At 32.7% G+C, this 18,240-nt stretch overlaps 1 protein-coding gene across 2 annotated transcripts in view; it reads right to left on the bottom strand.

Moving 5' to 3' along the window:
* Positions 1-784: 784 nt before the first annotated feature.
* The window catches only part of Gmap (Golgi microtubule-associated protein), a 186,598-nt gene continuing 169,142 nt past the window's right edge, over positions 785-18,240 (bottom strand). For both annotated transcript variants that reach the window (XM_067784815.1, XM_067784816.1), the window contains 3 exons: positions 13,100-13,303; positions 2,023-2,289; positions 785-1,956 (listed from right to left, as the gene is read on the bottom strand). In XM_067784815.1, the coding sequence (XP_067640916.1) occupies positions 1,658-1,956; positions 2,023-2,289; positions 13,100-13,303 (770 nt within the window). In that variant the 3' untranslated portion in view covers positions 785-1,657. The remainder of the gene's footprint in view (positions 1,957-2,022; positions 2,290-13,099; positions 13,304-18,240) is intronic.

Here is an 18,240-nt window from a genome sequence, read left to right as displayed (position 1 = left end):
GGTCCTCAGTGAACTCCACAAACAGGCTTTGCACCTTTATGCCAGGAATTGCCCGGTGAATCCAGCACTCAAATAACAGTACCCAAAACTTGCGGAAGAGGAACGCATACTCCCCAGGGAAACGTGAGTCACTCAACTCCACTTCGTTCTGGATACGGTAACTTACTTATACAGAATCAACCCCGACATACAAAATGTATGTCCCGCTTGCAATGTGTCCCCACATGACACCAACCATCTCTTTAATTGTAATGTGGAACCAACGCCTCTAACACCCCTTTCAATATGGTCCACCCCTGTTGAAACAACAAGTTTCCTTGGACTCCCGTTAGAGGATATTGATGACAATTTGTGATCGGTCGCAGCTATTGTGTGGGGCGAAGCATTGCTACAACAACAACAACAACGCAAATTTAAAGGCAAGATCGGTGTTAACTCTTTTCGGAAGCTATCGCGCCAAAGATATTTTTTTTTTCAACAAAGACGAAATAATTGTATATTGAAACGATTTTCACCATCAGATTCGATATTGGTTCTTCGATTTTCGAATTAAAATTGACATTGATGATGGCACAACGCCGAAACAGGTTTGTCTCCAAACCAGCAAAACGAATCAGACGAAATGATGCGTTCAATTGTCCTAACCCGGCAATTGAATGTCCATTTACCATCCACAATGGGGCAAAAAGATTATCGAGCTTCAGCGATTGGATGAGTTGGCATGGAGTATCTCAAATATTAAAAAAAAAAAAAAATTACCCAAAAATAAAAATTTTTCACGTAGTTTTTTTTTTTTTTTTTTTTTTTTATTTGCTAAAATATTTTATTTATTAATCTTAGAATGGAGCTTAAATATAATAAATATTATTTTATTATACATAAAAATATATTATTTGAGAGTAAATTTTAGTGCAATTCAGTAAACATAAATTTGCAGTTAACTGCGCTTTCGAGAAGCACATGACTGTTCATATGGCAAAAGAAAACCTACTAAGAAACTGAAGAAATGCATTGTTTATCTTTAACAGCTGTTTCTCGCGATTTCTTTTTTGAGTCATAAGCTACCTTGTCATAGACCGGGTCACATATATGTATGTACAAAAAATTTCGCGAAGGCAATCACGTTTACTGTCACTCGCTGAGGTGAATGAATGCTTTTATATTATACGAATTGAGGTTCACACGATAAAATATTTCTCGTTGCGTTATACATAATATGGCCCTCAATCAATGAAGCTAGCATAACATAACACCGAATACAAAAAATTTATTAGGCATTTGTTACAAAATGCAATTAGGAAAGATATATACATACAGACATGTGTTATAGTTCACTATTGAAATACATACAATTGGCAAACGAATACATAATAAATTAAATTGCGTACAAGAAAGACAATATAAATGGAGCTATAAGACAATTACAATAAGCACTTTAGTTCAAGAAGAGTCTAAAGAATAATGTGCATATACATACATAATATAAAAGTATGTAGTTCAACCATATACAATGGTACTTATCTATATAAACAAAAATATAATTTAAAGGTAAATTAACATACACATTTGCGGATATGCATTTAAATTTAAACTGAGTAAAATAAAGGTAACTAAAGCATGGAATTAAAACATCAAAAATAATATTAATTTACAATAATCAAGAATCGCTTAAAATATCTTTTAGTATTGAACTTGAATTGCGTGTAGGTGCAAATTCGTTTAACATCATTGGTTGAATGGGGATAGGTGCAGGATTATTCCCACCGCTATTGCTGCTATTGCTCGATGTGGATATACGACGCTGTGTCGATAGAATACCTGCACCACCTGGTGGCACATTCTGTTGTTGCGTCATATTTAACAAATTCGGCATATTACTAGCATCTGTTTGAGGCTGAGATTCCTGCTCGAGGAATTGTACAAATGCTTGCACTAAATTATCCTTTGAGCGATCACCTTGGAACAGAAAAAGAAAAAAATAAATTACATTGTATATGTAATAAATACTATTTATACTCTTACCTTGCGCGCCCGGACCATTGCCCAATATGGCACCGAGCCAACTCGATTGCTGCTTATTAAGACCAACTTTATCCGATTCGCTTTGTGTAAAGTCCAAAACGGAAGAAATCATGCGCAATACTTGCGTCTTATCATTCGGATTGCTGCTAACAACATAGCCAATCAAAAGGCTCTTGATAAGACTCTTCTCGATTTTGTCCGATTGATTAGATTCGCTAATTTTAAGCTTGGCCGTGAGTTGTTCATTTTGTTTTTTTAGTCCATCAACTGAGAGGAATGTATTTTGAAATCGGTATTAGTATAAATTTGTATAAAAAAAATTTATTTAAATTAAATTCGTTAACAAAATCTAAGATCCCTACAAAACTAAGAGCTACACAAGTTCTGGTTTTTAATAAAGTTCATTTTTATTAATTATATTTTTTTAAACAATCAAGTGTTATCAAAATAAAATACTTTTTTTCGTGTGTTTTTTTAAGTTTAGTTTTAAATTTTTGATTAAAAATATGAAGTTCTAAAAATAGTTTTTTGGCACAGTTCTGAAAATATTTTGTTCACTGAAAAAGTTTTTTCTTTCAGAAAAAATGGATCACTTTTATTTTATACAAATAGAATGAGTTTTATGTGCTCTTTTTTCTAGGAAATCTTAGTTCTAAAATAGTTTTTTTGTGTATGTGCATGCAAATATTAGGCTCTACAAATATCTTTTTTAGCTTAATTAAAAAAATTCAATTCCCACTGAAAGTACATTTTTATGTAAAAATTTATTTTTGTGGAAAAAGTTTAATTAACAAGAAATACTTTTTTTTCACAAAATTTATTTATGCTGCTATTTATTTATATATTCTTATTAGATAATATTTAGTTAAAAAAAAAAATGTTTTTTTAAGTTATGTTTTAAAACTATAAATTTATTATACTTTTATTGTTGTTTTGTAAAATATTTTTCACGAGCAAAGTTTGGTTTCAAAATTATAATTTTTTATCAACAAATACTTAATTTTAGAAATATTTTCCTTTACTGGAAATATTTTTTCAAGTTCAGTTTATAAAAAGTTATTTATAAACAGTTAAAAAAATATTTTTGGTTTTTTTCAATTTTGTTTTAAAAATAATTTTTTTTAATTTTAAAGTTAATCTCCGCAAAGTGTTTTATTTGAAAAGGTTAGGAGATGTCAAAAATATTATTTTTTTTCGCTATGCCTATAGATTCTTTTATTTATGTTCTTAATTTGTTATTTTTTTTTAATATAGCTTTAAGTAGTTTTTTATTTGGTATAGCAAATAATTAATAGTAAATTATTTTACTTAAAAAGAAATATTACTTTTAATTAGTTTGTATTATTTTATTATTACATATTGTTATTTTTTTAAATATTTGTTAATTTATTTTATAAGTTTTTATTTATATTTATGTATATTAATTTTGTTTTATTTTTTTCATTTATTATTATATTTATATCTTTAGTTACCTATGTTATTTGTCAAATTATTTTTTTTTTTTTTTGTTTTCACTGGGAAAATTTTAGTTACAATTCTGTATATATTACGTATTTTATGAGAAGAAATTTTTTCTAAGCGGGGTCGCCCCTCGGCAGTGTCTGGCAAGCGCTCCGATTGTATTTCTGCCATGAAAAGCTCTCAGTGAAAACTCATCTGCCTTGCAGATGCCGTTCGGAGTCGGCATAAAACATGTAGGTCCCGTCCGGCCAATTTGTAGGGAAAAATCAAGAGGAGCACGACGCAAATTGGAAGAGAAGCTCGGCCTTAGATCTCTTCGGAGGTTATCGCGCCTTACATTTATTTATTTTTTATGAGAAAATTCATTAAACGTTAAAATTATTGGCCCGTAATCATAGTCGAAATAAAATTAAGTTTTATTGGTTTAAACATGGTTCTAAATTAAATATCATTTTAAGTCTGTTATAGTCCACTTAAACACTATTTTATCTCTAAAAAAGTATTTTAAATTTAAAATGACATGAGCTCGATTTTAATTTTTTAAATAGGTTTTAAGTTGGTGGTCTGCTGTCAAAAGTTGCGAGAAATTAAACAATTTGCCATTTAAACGCGATGAACTTAAATGGAAGTGAAAAAATACTTCCCCGATAAGCAAATATACGTCAGGAGCTAATGCGTATTAACATGTTTATGACGAAAATTACACCATCTTAAAATCTGCGATGGTTACTTGGCTCCACATATGCGAAATCTTTAATTAAGACTATTCCGCATTCAATGATATTTGAGAGTTTTGCTATTTTAGTATCTTTTGAGGAAAAAGTAGCATCCAAACTGATTTTGGCATTAAATTTAGAAATAAATATTCAATGGAAGGAATTATTTTCCACAGGCGTCGATTTTTAATACATTTCAAAAAATTTCGGGAGACATGACAAATGATGCGTTTTAATTTCGCAAGCAATAATCCGAAGGCGGCAAAGTAATACTTGTACTTTGTGAAGATATTTTTGCAAAGAGAAAAAGTTTAAGACTTTCACGTGGTTGATGTAATTTTGGTGATATTGTTGTACACAGAAAAGAACTAACTAAAAAGGTGTTTTGCGCTGATACAATTTTCACCAGTTTCGCAGTCGTTTCAGGGTAATTATTCGGTTTTTTGTGAATATCTATTAATAAAAGAACAATGGTGGCCACCGTGGTGTGATGGTAGCGTGCTCCGCCTATCACACCGTATGCCCTGGGTTCAACTCCCGGGCAAAGCAACATCAAAATTTTAGAAATAAGATTTTTCAATTAGAAGAAAATTTTTCTAAGCGGGGTCGCCCCTCGGCAGTGTCTGGCAAGCGCTCCGATTGTATTTCTGCCATGAAAAGCTCTCAGTGAAAACTCATCTGCCTTGCAGATGCCGTTCGGAGTCGGCATAAAACATGTAGGTCCCGTCCGGCCAATTTGTAGGGAAAAAACAAGAGGAGCACGACGCAAATTGGAAGAAAAGCTCGGCCTTAGATCTCTTCGGAGGTTATCGCGCCTTACATTTATTTTTTTTAAAAGAACAATTTCTTACTTCCGACTTCTAATTATTGAAGAGAGAAAAGTTCTTCGAAAGATTTATGGACCTCTACGCATTGGCGATGGCGAGTATCGAAGAAGATTTAACGATGAGCTGTACGAGCTATACGCAGACATCAATATAGTCCAGCGAATTAAAACGCAGCGGCTGCGCTGGCTAGGCCATGTTATGCGAATGAAATATGACTCTCCGGTCAAGAAAGTGTTTCAATCGAAACCCGCCTATGGAAGCAGAGGTAGAGGGCGGCACCCACTCCGTTGGAAGGACCAGGTGGAAAAGAGTAGAAGCGACTGGCGCGCCTTGTTGGATGGCCGTAACCGTTTAAACGGTTAAGCGCCAATTAAGTAATTAATTATTGAATTACATTACAGAATTCTTGAATTCAATTCTGCTGGCATTTCCTTTTGTGTCTTCTATTCTCCTTTACATTTGTCAATTGCTCTTAAAAGAAAGCGTGAAATAAAACACGGCATACAACAGGAATAAGCAACAAAAATTTTAAGAACTGCTTTGTACGGACGCTGCTGAACTACTTCCCCCCTTTATCACCCTCTTAGTATATGTCATGATCGACTTGAGTTCAATGATTTTCTAATGTAAAAGGGACTTACACTTTGCAGGTCTATGTACAATGGCTCAACATTCTAGGTCACTTTTTTCCTTTAGAAAACTATTCTAAACTCCCTTTATTTATGCTGACTTTGCTAAGACAAACCTAAATTTGATTTAACCTGATTATCATTGAATGCCCTGCATACTTATTAGTATCGAGGTTAGAGATATCCCTATTCGGTTTCGGGTATATTAAATTAATCTGCTTTAACGGTTAGGGCAACCTAACATTTAAGGTTTGCATTATTTTGGCCGTCACATCTGTCTTAATGAAAACAACTTTTCTTTACAACATTCTTACAAGCTATATAAACTATTCAACATGAATACGAGTGTATGAGTGGATAGCCTTGTTGCTTCCTTTGCTTTAAGGAGCCCAAATCCGCTTTAACTACATCTTCGTTTATGTTGCGAGATTTAAATAATTTTTAAGAACGAAATTAAGTAAATTTTCTTTAAATAAATGTGTTCATGTTCAATTAAAAGATTGTGCACCCAATTTTAAATTGACGGCTGATAAAAAACAGCGAATTTTTACAAAACGTTTGCTAATAACTTTTAAATAGAATTGAATGATAATTATCTTCCACCGGGTTATGATCAAAACGCGTTTTCAGGTACTCCTTTGACAATTTTTGTGCTATTGTAAGAGTTTTTGTCAAGTAAAAAATTACCATTTTTTATACGTGGAGTCAAGTAACCACGGTTGTAAGGAACAGGGTGAACTTTTAAAATTTCTAAAAAATGTCTTCATAGCGGCAATCAATACCCTTTTTTCATGCGGATACCCTGTCCATGCTTGTTTTAGCTGAAAACTTTGTTTAATATGTCTATGACAGACCAAAATTTTAAATCCCATTTTTAATTTAGGCATGATTTTAACTAAAGAGTATTTTAGTCAGCGACTATTATTACGGGCCATTATTTTTTAGAATTGAACCATTTAAAAAGAATTGAACCATTTAAACATTTTTTTATCTATTTTTTCAACATGTATTTTTTTCACATAAATTTTTTTTTTAATTGGAAACAAGTAAGGAAGGCTAGGTTCGGGTGTAACCGAACATTACATACTCAGCTAAGAGCTTTGAATATACTCTGTGAGCTCTGCTCATATGAGTATAATTATAGCTGCGTTGGTTCGTTTGACGAATATCGACCAAATTGTAGACCAAGGGTGACGTTTTTGGAACGATTTTCCTTCATCCTTTGTCAAATAAGGGAAATCACCATGTAGGAAAATGAACCTAAGGTAACCCTGGAATGTGTTTGTATGGAATGGGTATCAAATGAAAGGTATTAATGATTATTTTAAATGGGAGTAGGCCTTAGTTCTATAGGTTGAGGCCTTTTTGAGATATCGTTATGAAGGTGGACCAGGGGTGACTCTAGAATGTGTTTGTACGATATGGGTATCAAATTAAAAGTATTAATGTGGGTTTTAAAAGGGAGTGGCCTTTAGTTTTATATGCGTAGGCTTTTTCGCGATATCGACCAAAATGTGGACCAGGGTGAACATCATCTGTCGGGTACCGCTAATTTTTTATATATGTAATACGACGAACAGTATTCTTGCCATGATTTCAATGGCTTTTGATTTCGCCCTGCAGAACTTTTTGATTTTCTTCTACTTAATAATGTAGCACACCCATTTTACAAAGTTTTTTCCAAAGCTATATTTTGCGTCAAAAAACCAGTCACCATGTTTCATCCCTTTTTTCGTATTTGGTATAGAATTATGGCATTTTAAAATTTTCTTTTATTTTTGTATTTTGTTGCACCATAGGATTACTGGAGTTGAATGTTGACATAATTTACTTATATACTGTAAAGATATTCAATTTTTTGTTAAAATTTTACTTATAAATTTTTTTTAAGTGGTCGTATTCGTCATCCGATTTTTCTAATTTTTATTTATAACACATATAGTAACAGGAGTAACGTTCCTGCCAAATTTCATCATGATATCTTCAACGACTGCCAAATTACAGCTTGCAAAACTTTTAAATTACCTTTTTTTTAAAGTGGGCGGTGCCACGCCTAATGTCCAACATTTTACTAATTTTCTATTCTGCGTCATAAGGACAACCCGCCTACCAAGGTTCATCGCTTTATCCGTCTTTGGTCATGAATTATCACACTTTTTAGGTTTTTCGAAATTTTCGATATCGAAAAAGTGGTCGTGGTTATAGTCCGATTTCGTTCATTTTAAATAGCGATCTGAGATGAGTGCCCAGGAACTTTCATACCAAATTTCATTAAGATACCTCAAAATTTACTGAAGGTATCTTGTTAACGGACAGACGGACGGACGGACATGGCTAAATGAATTTCTTTTTTCGCCCAGATCATTTTTATATACAGAAGTCTATATCTGTCTCGATTAATTTCGTAAAATTTAGTGAGTTTTGGACGTATTACACAATAATTTGTTTACAAAGAGTTCAATTTACAGTTGTTTCTTAACAAAAAGCAAGAACTCAACAAGCCTCGTGCACAGGGTAATACATAGGACAAGATTGGTTAGGCTCTACTGCATCGAGCTAATAAAATGAAATAAAAATAGCAATTACAACAACAACGAGAAAAACGGAACTAAGCCGCATACCAACAGATGCAGTCATAGCCTAGTGCGAGGCCTGCTGGATTAGAAATTTGACGACACGAGTTCTACTCTCAGCTTGAAGAAAAAATATAATTTCCAATTTAAAAATACAAAAATATCTAAAGAAATAGCATAAAACCTGCCAGTATGTTAAGTTCTTTTGAGTTTTTTCATCATAATAAAATTCAATAATTTATCAACAAATTTATTTATTTTGTTTTAATTATTTTTTTTTTTTATTTTTATTTGAAAAGGTTTTGTTCTATTTATATTTTCTATTTTGTTTAGAAAATAATTACTACTAAATTACTTTATTTAAAAAAAGCGGGCCTTTCACTTTTGTTATTTCATACAATTTAAAATTATTTATATGTTGGGACAATTTTTTTAATTTTTTTTATTTACCATATATTTTATTTGTATTTATTTATGTTTTTTTACTGGAAATATGTTAGCTATAGATATGTTGCATATTTTGTTGAAAAATAATTACAAGTAAATTATTTCACTTAAAACTTTCGTATTATTTGTCCTAAAGATTTGTTTAAATTTAAAAGAATTTAGTTTTTAAAGCTTGTGTGTTTGAAACATTTTGGAAAAAGACCTCAGTTTCATGGGTTGGTAATATTTTTTACAAAAAATTATTTGTTTATAAGTTCAAATTTAATTTAAAAAAAAAATATTAGATAAAATTAAAAAACTAAATAAAAACAATATTTTGGAAGCCAGATTTGTAAAGAAAACACTTTTTTGACAAGACTTAAAGAAAAAATTTAATTCAACTTTTTATTTACATAGACATTTTAGAACTTAAAGAAAAAATAGTTAAGTAAAGAAAAAATATTTTCAAAACTAAACTTGTGTAAATAATAAAATTAATATTTTTAAAAAAGTTTTTTCTTTACTCAACTCTTTTTTTTTTTTAAGTTCTAAAATATCTTTATAAAATTTTTAATTTTTTCTTTGAGTTTGGTTGTTTTTTTTTTTTTATTTAAAAAGTTACGTTTAAAATTTGGTAAACAATACTAAGTTTGGCAATATTTGTCTTTTGTTCTAAGGAATACAAGTAGGATTAAATCGAAAAATTCTGAAAAATGGATGTTCTTAAAAAAAATGTTTCCGAAAATTATTTCATGAAGAAAGTTTGTTCTTAATTATTGTTTTTTTACACCTGCTTGACCTTAAAAAATTTAAATAAAGAAAATCTTTTAAAGAAGAAAACTAATCAAGAAACATATATTTTTTTTTATGACTTCAATATAATACAAATTGTTTTTAACTAATTTAAAATATACATATATACACATATTTCTATTTAAAAATATGCGAAAAATATTTAAATTGTTGTAACACGTTTTAGTACAATTATGCGGGCATTATACACTTTTTTTTCTTTCTCAATTCAAAAAAAGTCCATCAAACGTTGTTATTTTTTGCATGCAGGTTTTGGCGTATCGTCAGGGTTAGTATAACATAAGTACTGGTAGATTAAAACGCAATTGCACACCAGTACCTGATGTAATACTCAACCAGACGAAAGCAGTTAATAGAGGTTTTAGGATGCTTCTGAGCGGAGCGAGCATTGTTTTTTTCTTTAGCGAGGTTTAAGGCTAAGCTTAACTAAGCAAATTAACAGGCAGAGCAGGCTTTGATATGGACAAATTACAATTTCTCAATTAGTTATTTAAGCCGGCGATTTGGAAAAAAATGTATTTTTTTGCTTTTTCAAAGATATATGCATGGAAAGCGAAAACAAAAAATAAAAAATTAGCTCAATCTTAACAAAAGTTAAAATTAAAATTAACTATATTCAAATAAATCAGTACATCAAACAAGAAAACGACAACAACGAAGAAAAAAAAAACAAAATATAACAATAATGTAGAAACGCATGTAATCTTGGTTAATCTCCAGATGCAACGTGAGTTCAGCATATCAATTTCGATCACAGTTACAAATTGAGATTTACCAATTTTACATAAGGACACTTGGGACACAAGAAACAAATTATATTAATTAATAAATTATAAAAAATATATATATTTACATTTTTATCATTTGTATAAAGGAAAACTAAGCAAAAATTAGAAACAAAGTAGATAAGATAAACAATACAATAAACGATAACTTAAAATGTATCGGCAGAGAAAAAAATTTATATAAAAACACTGAACATAACTAAAATTTCTATAAAAAAAAAAAAAAAATTGTATTTTTATGTATTGCAATGGCCCCAGAAAGTGTGTACTAAAGAATGAGACTATGGCCGTAGCCGTAGTAGGAACTGGGGCCTAGGGCCAAAACTTATGATGTGGCTCTTTAGAGCGGTCACAAAGCACATCCTTACTTACGGAGCTTACGGAGAGTTAATGTGGTGGCCGGTACTGAACAAGCAATTTATGTCATTAGACCTCCACATACGCCTGACAGATACAGGGTCAGCCATTAGACTTAGGGAGCATAGAAGCTGAAACAAAAAGGAGATGTCACAGTATCCTAAGAATGAACCTCGACAACACAATTTATCTCTCGCTCCCATTGAACTTTGACACGAATTTCAAGCTGAGGTTTCCTTTAAAAACAGATCGGTTAGCTGACATAATTTGCAAGGAGATATGTAAGTATGCGCAAATGTTTACAGTGCGTTCAAGCATATGAAAATCTAAGTCAATTGCTAAAAACAACCTAACTCATAGTTGACTATTTTAAGGGATGCCGGAAAATAACTATGGCGTCACATACTTTTAAATTAGGTCTTGTCAGTGATAGCAGATGTAGGAAGTACGGAAGAAAAGATTGAGTACGTCTTGTGCTCGTGCTCTGTGCTCGAGACTAACACTGCAGCTATTAGGAGTGGCACAGCTATCAGATCTAGAAGCAGCAAGGCGTATAGGACTTAAAGAGCTTCTAGTATTTGCTAAAAGGACCGAGATATTTTATAACATAAGTAGATACTGGTTTCTAAAAGGGTTTCAAATTGGACGTTCTGTACTTCTGGTAGCACTATGGACTTATTTAGCCTATGTAAGATCCTCACGCGCCAGTCAGTCCAACCTCGCCTAGCTACAAGAAGTCAACCATGTACTTGTTATAAAGCCATTTAGCGTTGCTTTTATTCTTCTAAGTAGCGATAAGGACACTCCCCAAAAATCATTTAAAATTTATCTAATTTTGTTTTGAGTTTCTATTTTGGCGAGACTTTTCGTTGGTTTTAAAAAAGTGCTCACCAAAATTTAAACTGTGGCTGTGTTGGTAAGCGTAAAATCAACATACTGTAAGTTGTTTAGTCGTTGATTAGCGAGCAACGAGGCAAACCGTGTGCACGCATCTCTGCTACAAAAATATTATTTTATTGCTTGAGTCTAACAAAAAAGTTTTAACAAGATATATTGCTAACATCAAGCAATTAAAACTTTGCTTGTTCAGTGACTAATAAATCAAAGAGAACAATAAAATTTGTGAAGTGAGTGCGAATAATTATTTCATTAGCGGCGATCTCGTGTCTGAAAGCTTCTGCTATAAAGCAGATAATCGACTAAACCAGAGTTGCAATGAGCTGTTTTCCCTTTTTCGATACAGCTGGCACATATCTCACATTGCGTCAGCACGCTATACGCTAAATATGAAAAACATCACGTCCCTAGATTTTTCGCTGCTTTAGTATTATGTTCATGTTATTATCGACATTCAGGCTATCATTTATAGTTTTGAAGATTTTGGAAAGCATTTAAAAGATGAGAAGCCTCTAAGTGAATATCTCGCGCTTAGATGTCCTCTTGAGAGTGCTGACCCTACACTTAGAGTGTGAGTTAAAAAAAATGTCTTTTGAGAAAAAACATATATCATCGACTTTCAACTAAGCGTAATCAAACCAATAAGGCGACTAGTGCAATGTCTGTACTATCATAGACTATTTCCTATGTGGAAAAGAATGGATTCGTTTGAATTATAGGTGTGCTTTAGTAAGGTGGTGGTGATAGGTGAATGGCGATGAGCGATAATGATTGATTAAAATAAATTGTTTTTATGATGATTATTAGCTATCATATATAATAGTGGGGGTTGTTTGTATAAATATAGTAATATGATTGTGTTTTGGTATTTCATATTTTCGTTTTATTTATTGTCGTTCGAATTTGTAATTTTGACAGATTTAGTAAAGGTAAAATAGAGTGGTGGTGGTGATGATGATTATGATTGTTATATATGGTGCTGACAGTTTTGGTGTAGATAGATAGCTATGATAATTGCATACATATAATTAAATTGCATATTTTATTTTGCGTTTCCTTATTTGCGGGTTTTCTGGTGTAAACATGTAATTCGTAAAAGCGGATACCAACTGAAATTCCGAGTGTATAAAAATTGAAAAAATCCCAGAATTACCAGCTGATATTTACCTTTAAGAATCAATCAGCGTGGTTTAAGGGAAACATTACAACAAACTGCTAATGATTTTTTTCCTTTTTTTCTCAACTTTGATTCATTTATGCGTAGGAATTTTGAATTAGTTGTCGATTATACCAAACGTGAGCTTTTCATGCTGTTAACTATTGAAGATTTCCCTTATGGCTGACGTGCGTTTCATTGTGTTGGGTTGGGTTAGTTAGTAACAATAATTGCCAGTCACTTGTTTTGTATGTTGAAATATACATACATAGTTATTTATTTAAATATAGCTGTAACATTATGTTGTTGTTTTTATAGTTATTGTTAGAAAGTTAGTGTACAATGTTTCACCATTTTTGTTGTTTGCTTTGTAACCCACTTGGAACCATTATTTTATTTACAGAACAGTAATAAAAATTTTAAGGTGTTATATTTACCTTCTTCACGTAGTATTGCAATCGTTGGCTGACACGCCTCTAACTGATCGGAAAGTCGCGATGCAGCAGATAAGCCTTGTTTGGCTTCGCTCAATTGTTGTTGTAAAGCGCCAATTTCCGCTTGTAATTGTGCTTGTTTTTGTTGCTCTTGTTGCAACTCTCTGCGTATGCTATGCGTGGCGGCTTTTATATCGTTTTGTTTGTCTTGGGAAAGATAAAAAAATAATACAAATATTAACACTCATTAGATAACTCTATACGTTGTAATAACAGATAGCAAATTCTCATGTCTACTTGTGATTTTATCACAGTGACTGAAATGTCACAGTATGTCGCAGTGATAGCTTCGAAAAAGTTGTCGTGATTGACTGAATGTAAAGGCGTATTGGTCTCGCTCGCAATCACGCTTAACTATAAGAGTTATCATAGACGCAATCACAATTGTCGTAACAAGTACAATTAGCTACGACAATATGTATCGCGGAGCCTGTGCCTTGTGGTGCAACTAAGTAGCACTAGATGTAGCATTTAACTCCGATCACGCCATATAAGTATGGGCTAAGTAAACACTCTCCTTCACAGCTTACTATGACATTCACTTTACTTGGTAAACATTTTCGCAGCTAATTTTCCTGCTGTGACAAGAGTTGTACTACAATCTTTAGTAGCTATTATTAGCAAGTGTGATTCTTAACTGTGACTTAGTTCATATTGCAATCACTGTTCATTCGCAGTTACTAATAAAACAAGTTAGGATGTCTAAGTTCGGGTGGGTGTAACCGAACATAATATACTCAGCGTGAGTTTGAATTGTACAGTTCATTTCAGATAAATTACGTTTTCGAACTTGGTTGCGAGGGATTTTTTTTGGGTATTTAAAAATCATTTGAATCAAGGCTGCTTGGAAATAGAATTCAGCAACTAAATTTATACGTCATTTGAAATTAAAAAAAATTCGTTTTGATTTTAAACAAAGAACCCAGCAAACACTCGGAGTCAACAATTAGTCTGAAAGGAGTCAAAACTTTGGATCCTTTCCACTCGTTATGAACTCATTTAGGAGCCTAAAGCGAATGCTACATATATCACTTCTTGCACGCTCATATTTTGCCCCTAACATAAGTCTTATACAGGCCTCCTTCCGATATCACATATGAGCCTTATTGGCGTCATATACTGCTAATTTTTAGTCTTTTAATGACACGACTTCAGGGCTTTTAGGAAGAATTTTTGACATATATCCGAAGCGGAAAACATAGGGGAGAAAATTGTTGTGATAAAATTCCCATGACGATAAGATAGAAATGAAATAAGTATTAGTTGAATTAATTATTTATATAGAATAAATTGTTGCAGAAAAATTTCTGAGTTTTTATTCGGGAGCTGCCTAGTTTACTGATTTTAATATTTTTCGTTTGTTCATCATTTCATCAAATTGGAGTCATAAAAGGCTCTAAGGTGATAGCATTTTTGAAGCTGATATTTTTCAGAATTTTAGGAGAATGTTTATAGGGTACACATATTTACGCAAACAAAGCTACTCCTCAAACATGCTCACGGCGCTCATAATTTAAGAATCCAAAACGGGTCCGAAATAAGTCGGCAATGTAGGAATCAGAGAAGCGTCGAAACGCGTAGGAGGGTAAAAGAAAATTTAATTTTTGCCTTTTATTTAACGGCCTAAAGCTCCTAACCTAGCTTGCAAAAATTATCATTCATCAACTATTTATGTACGTCACTGCGGATTTGGAACAAATTTTGAAACTTAGTTACCACAATTTTAATTTTAATACAAAATGAATTATCTACATTTGCACATTATTGTTACCCTTGCTATTATTATTTTTTTTTTGTATAACCATCGACGTTTTTCCGCTCATGGACGCTTCTCGACATTTTTATTGTGACCGCAAAGCTGCCACGCTCTGTCCAGGTGTGTCGAACTATATATGACCCCAATAAGCGCTGACGATGCCTAATAAATAGGCCATATATTTAGGTGTCAGATAATCAGAATTTATTAGAGTTAAATATGACGCCGGAGAGTTCCATAGAGTATAATATGAGTGGTTAAGCGCCTTTTAAAACTTATGTCGGACTCTTATTTAGGCTCAAATGATATACGTTAATAGGCTGATATAGGACACACATTGCAAGAAGGAAAATGCTTTGGTTTCGGCCTCCCAAATGAGCACATACCGACTGTAAACGCTTCAATTTATATATTTTTTCGACTCTTTTTTGACTTAAAATGTTTAGTGGGTAAACTTAAACTTTTGCAACGGCATGCATTATTGGCTAAACATTTTTGAAAAACGCTGGATTACAGATTAAAAACTAATTCAACCGATAGCGTAATTGATGACTACCCACCAATATACGACAAATTGGGTACATTTTGGATTGAATTTGTGTGTTTGTTTCCCGTATTTTCGAAAAGATTATTATTACACTTCTTTTGGGTAAATATTTGGGTATTTACCCATTTTTATCATATATAATAGGGCGGGTCGATTTAAAAATCGCTCATTGCTCTGTAAAAATCGTATTCTAGGGATCAAAATAAGAAACTTTGCCGAAGGAACCATACCTCTAAAACGAATTGTGATGTCCCCCCCTTTGGGTCGAACTTTTGGGTAGGGGTAATTTCAGTTATACCTGCTGTGTCTTGTGGTGGCTTAAAAAAAACAACACAAGCAATTTTACGATCTGCAATTGTGTCACAGTGATGCCTTGGTTTTAAAAGGGGGTTGTAAAAACGCTAATTTCTAATAATTATTTTTAATTTCTTTTCTATTACTAAGTTAAATTCATTTTTTCATTTACATATGTTCTGACTAAATAAATTTCTAAAGAGAAAAATAAACTCCAAAAAGAAAAAACATAGGCATTTCAAAGTGGGATTTTTCAAAATTTGCCCCTACGACCCAAAGGGGGGACATCAGAATTCGTTTTAGAGGTATGGTTCCTTTGGCAAAGTTTCTTATTTGATCCTTTATGATCCCTAGAATATGATTTTCATAGAGCAATGGGCGATTTTTTTGCTTCCCCACAAATCGACCCGGCCTAATATATAACCAATTTACCGGGTATTTACCATTTGGGTATTTACCCCATTTCCCATCTCTAGTTATTCTTGATCGAAAAAGGGGCGTGGCTCCGCCCTTAAAAAAATCTATACCAAATATATACACATATGTATGTATGAAATATCATTGTTATAAAACTGTTTTTCGATAAGATATAGCGAATTATTCTGTTCACATCAAAGTGGGCGTGTTCTTTAACCGATCCCGTCCATTTTTGCTACATAGAAATATTTCCTGCTATAAAGAAAGTATGTATTCGCGTTTTTATTACGATATGTTATTTTTTCTTTGAGTTATGGCTCCCGAAACATAGAAAATTGCTTAGTCATAAAAGGACCAGTTTAAAAACTTTTAAAAATTTTTCAGTTATACTTTCATTTGGAAAGTAAAACACCATTGATATTAAGCTCTTTTTTGCAAAGGTATAGTTTTTATTGTGCTGCCGACGTGGTGTGATTGGTAGCGTGCTCCGCCTACCACACCGAAGATCCTGGGTTCACACCCCGGGCAAAGCAACATCAAAATTTTAGAAACAAGGTTTTTCAATTAGAAGAACGGTTTTTTAAGCGGGGTCGCCACTCGGCAGTGTCTGGCAAGCACTCCGAGTGTATTTCTGCCATGAAAAGCTCTCAGTGAAAACTCATCTGCTGTTCGGAGTCGACATAAAACAAGAAGGTCCGTCCCGCCAATTTGTAGGAAAAATTAAAAGGAGCACGACGCAAATTGGAAGAGAAGCTCTGCCTAAAATCTCTTCAGACGTTATCGCGCCTTAGATTTATTTTTTTAAAGCTTTTATTATATTCGTCTGCAACCCTCTTAAAAGTATTTTATATAAATGTGGGCGTGGTCCTTAACCGATCTCGGCCATTTTATAAGCTTCTATTTAGTTTCACTTGGCTGTTATCTGTAATCAAATCTTGCAAGTTAAAGTTGATACACTTCCCGGTGTCCGATTGAGCTGAAATTTTGCACGCATGTATAACTCCGATGACAATGCAATATTACTTTGCGAGAGTTCGATAAATTAATCGATAACAGAGTTATCGGTAAAGATTTGTGCTCACAAGCAATAGAAGCCTAAGTCCCAGACAAACCCGGCCTAACTACAGCGGTGCCTATCCATGGAGTCTGAGACTTAGGCGATTGTTGCTTGTAACCATAGATATTTATATTGCATATTAACGAACTGCGAGAACCATGGAAACGAACCCCTGTAGCAATTCCATGCCATTACTACGCGGGAATGGGATTCACCATGCCATTTTATATGAGAAAATTTTCTTACCACGTTTACTTCCATGTTCTTTGTTTAGAGGGATGGTGAATAACCTACAGCGGCTCAAGAACGCAGGTAACTTTGCTTTGTTTGTGTAGTAGTTAGGCTGTTATCGCTAAATGTTGCATACTTTTCTGCGAACTTGATTTTGTTTTACAGATTTTTGGCGATGGAATTTTAGCTAAGCGAAAGTTGGAATTTTATTTTAAAACAGATTTAACCCACAGAGCAGAGATCTGCAATGAGTAGTTGTAAACCGAACGCGACATAGGCAAAGTCACAATAAAATATGATTTTATGTTAGTTAATACTGTTTGACACAATTTTATATGTGCTCTCTGTCAAAAATGCTTCAACTAACTTAGTCACATTTTATTTCGATTATGAATATGCTCAAATATATTCGGATCATGATATAAATAAAATTAAAGAAAAAACAACTTTTTTAAAAATAAGCTTTCATTATTGGTTAATAAAATTAACTTAAAAGTAAAAAATAAATTGACTGTAAAGAAATATAATGTACCACGCCCCATTTTGAAAAATTTAAATTTTTTCCTTTTTCTTGTTGCAATTTTACTTGGGAAATGAAACACCATTTATATTAGGGCTTTTTTCGGAAAGGTCTAGCTTATTTTATTCATTCACAACCCTTTTAAAAATCTGTTATATAAAAGTGGGCGTAGTCCTTAACCGATTTCGTTAATTTTTCCTCGAAGCATTTTTTATAGTAAAGGCAACCTCTTTGTCGAATTTTGTGATAATTGGTTCAACAG

This window comes from Eurosta solidaginis, chromosome 4, assembly GCF_040869045.1.
Source record: "Eurosta solidaginis isolate ZX-2024a chromosome 4, ASM4086904v1, whole genome shotgun sequence".
NCBI classification, from domain to species: domain Eukaryota; kingdom Metazoa; phylum Arthropoda; class Insecta; order Diptera; family Tephritidae; genus Eurosta; species Eurosta solidaginis.
This window is presented reverse-complemented; position numbering and strand designations above follow the sequence as displayed.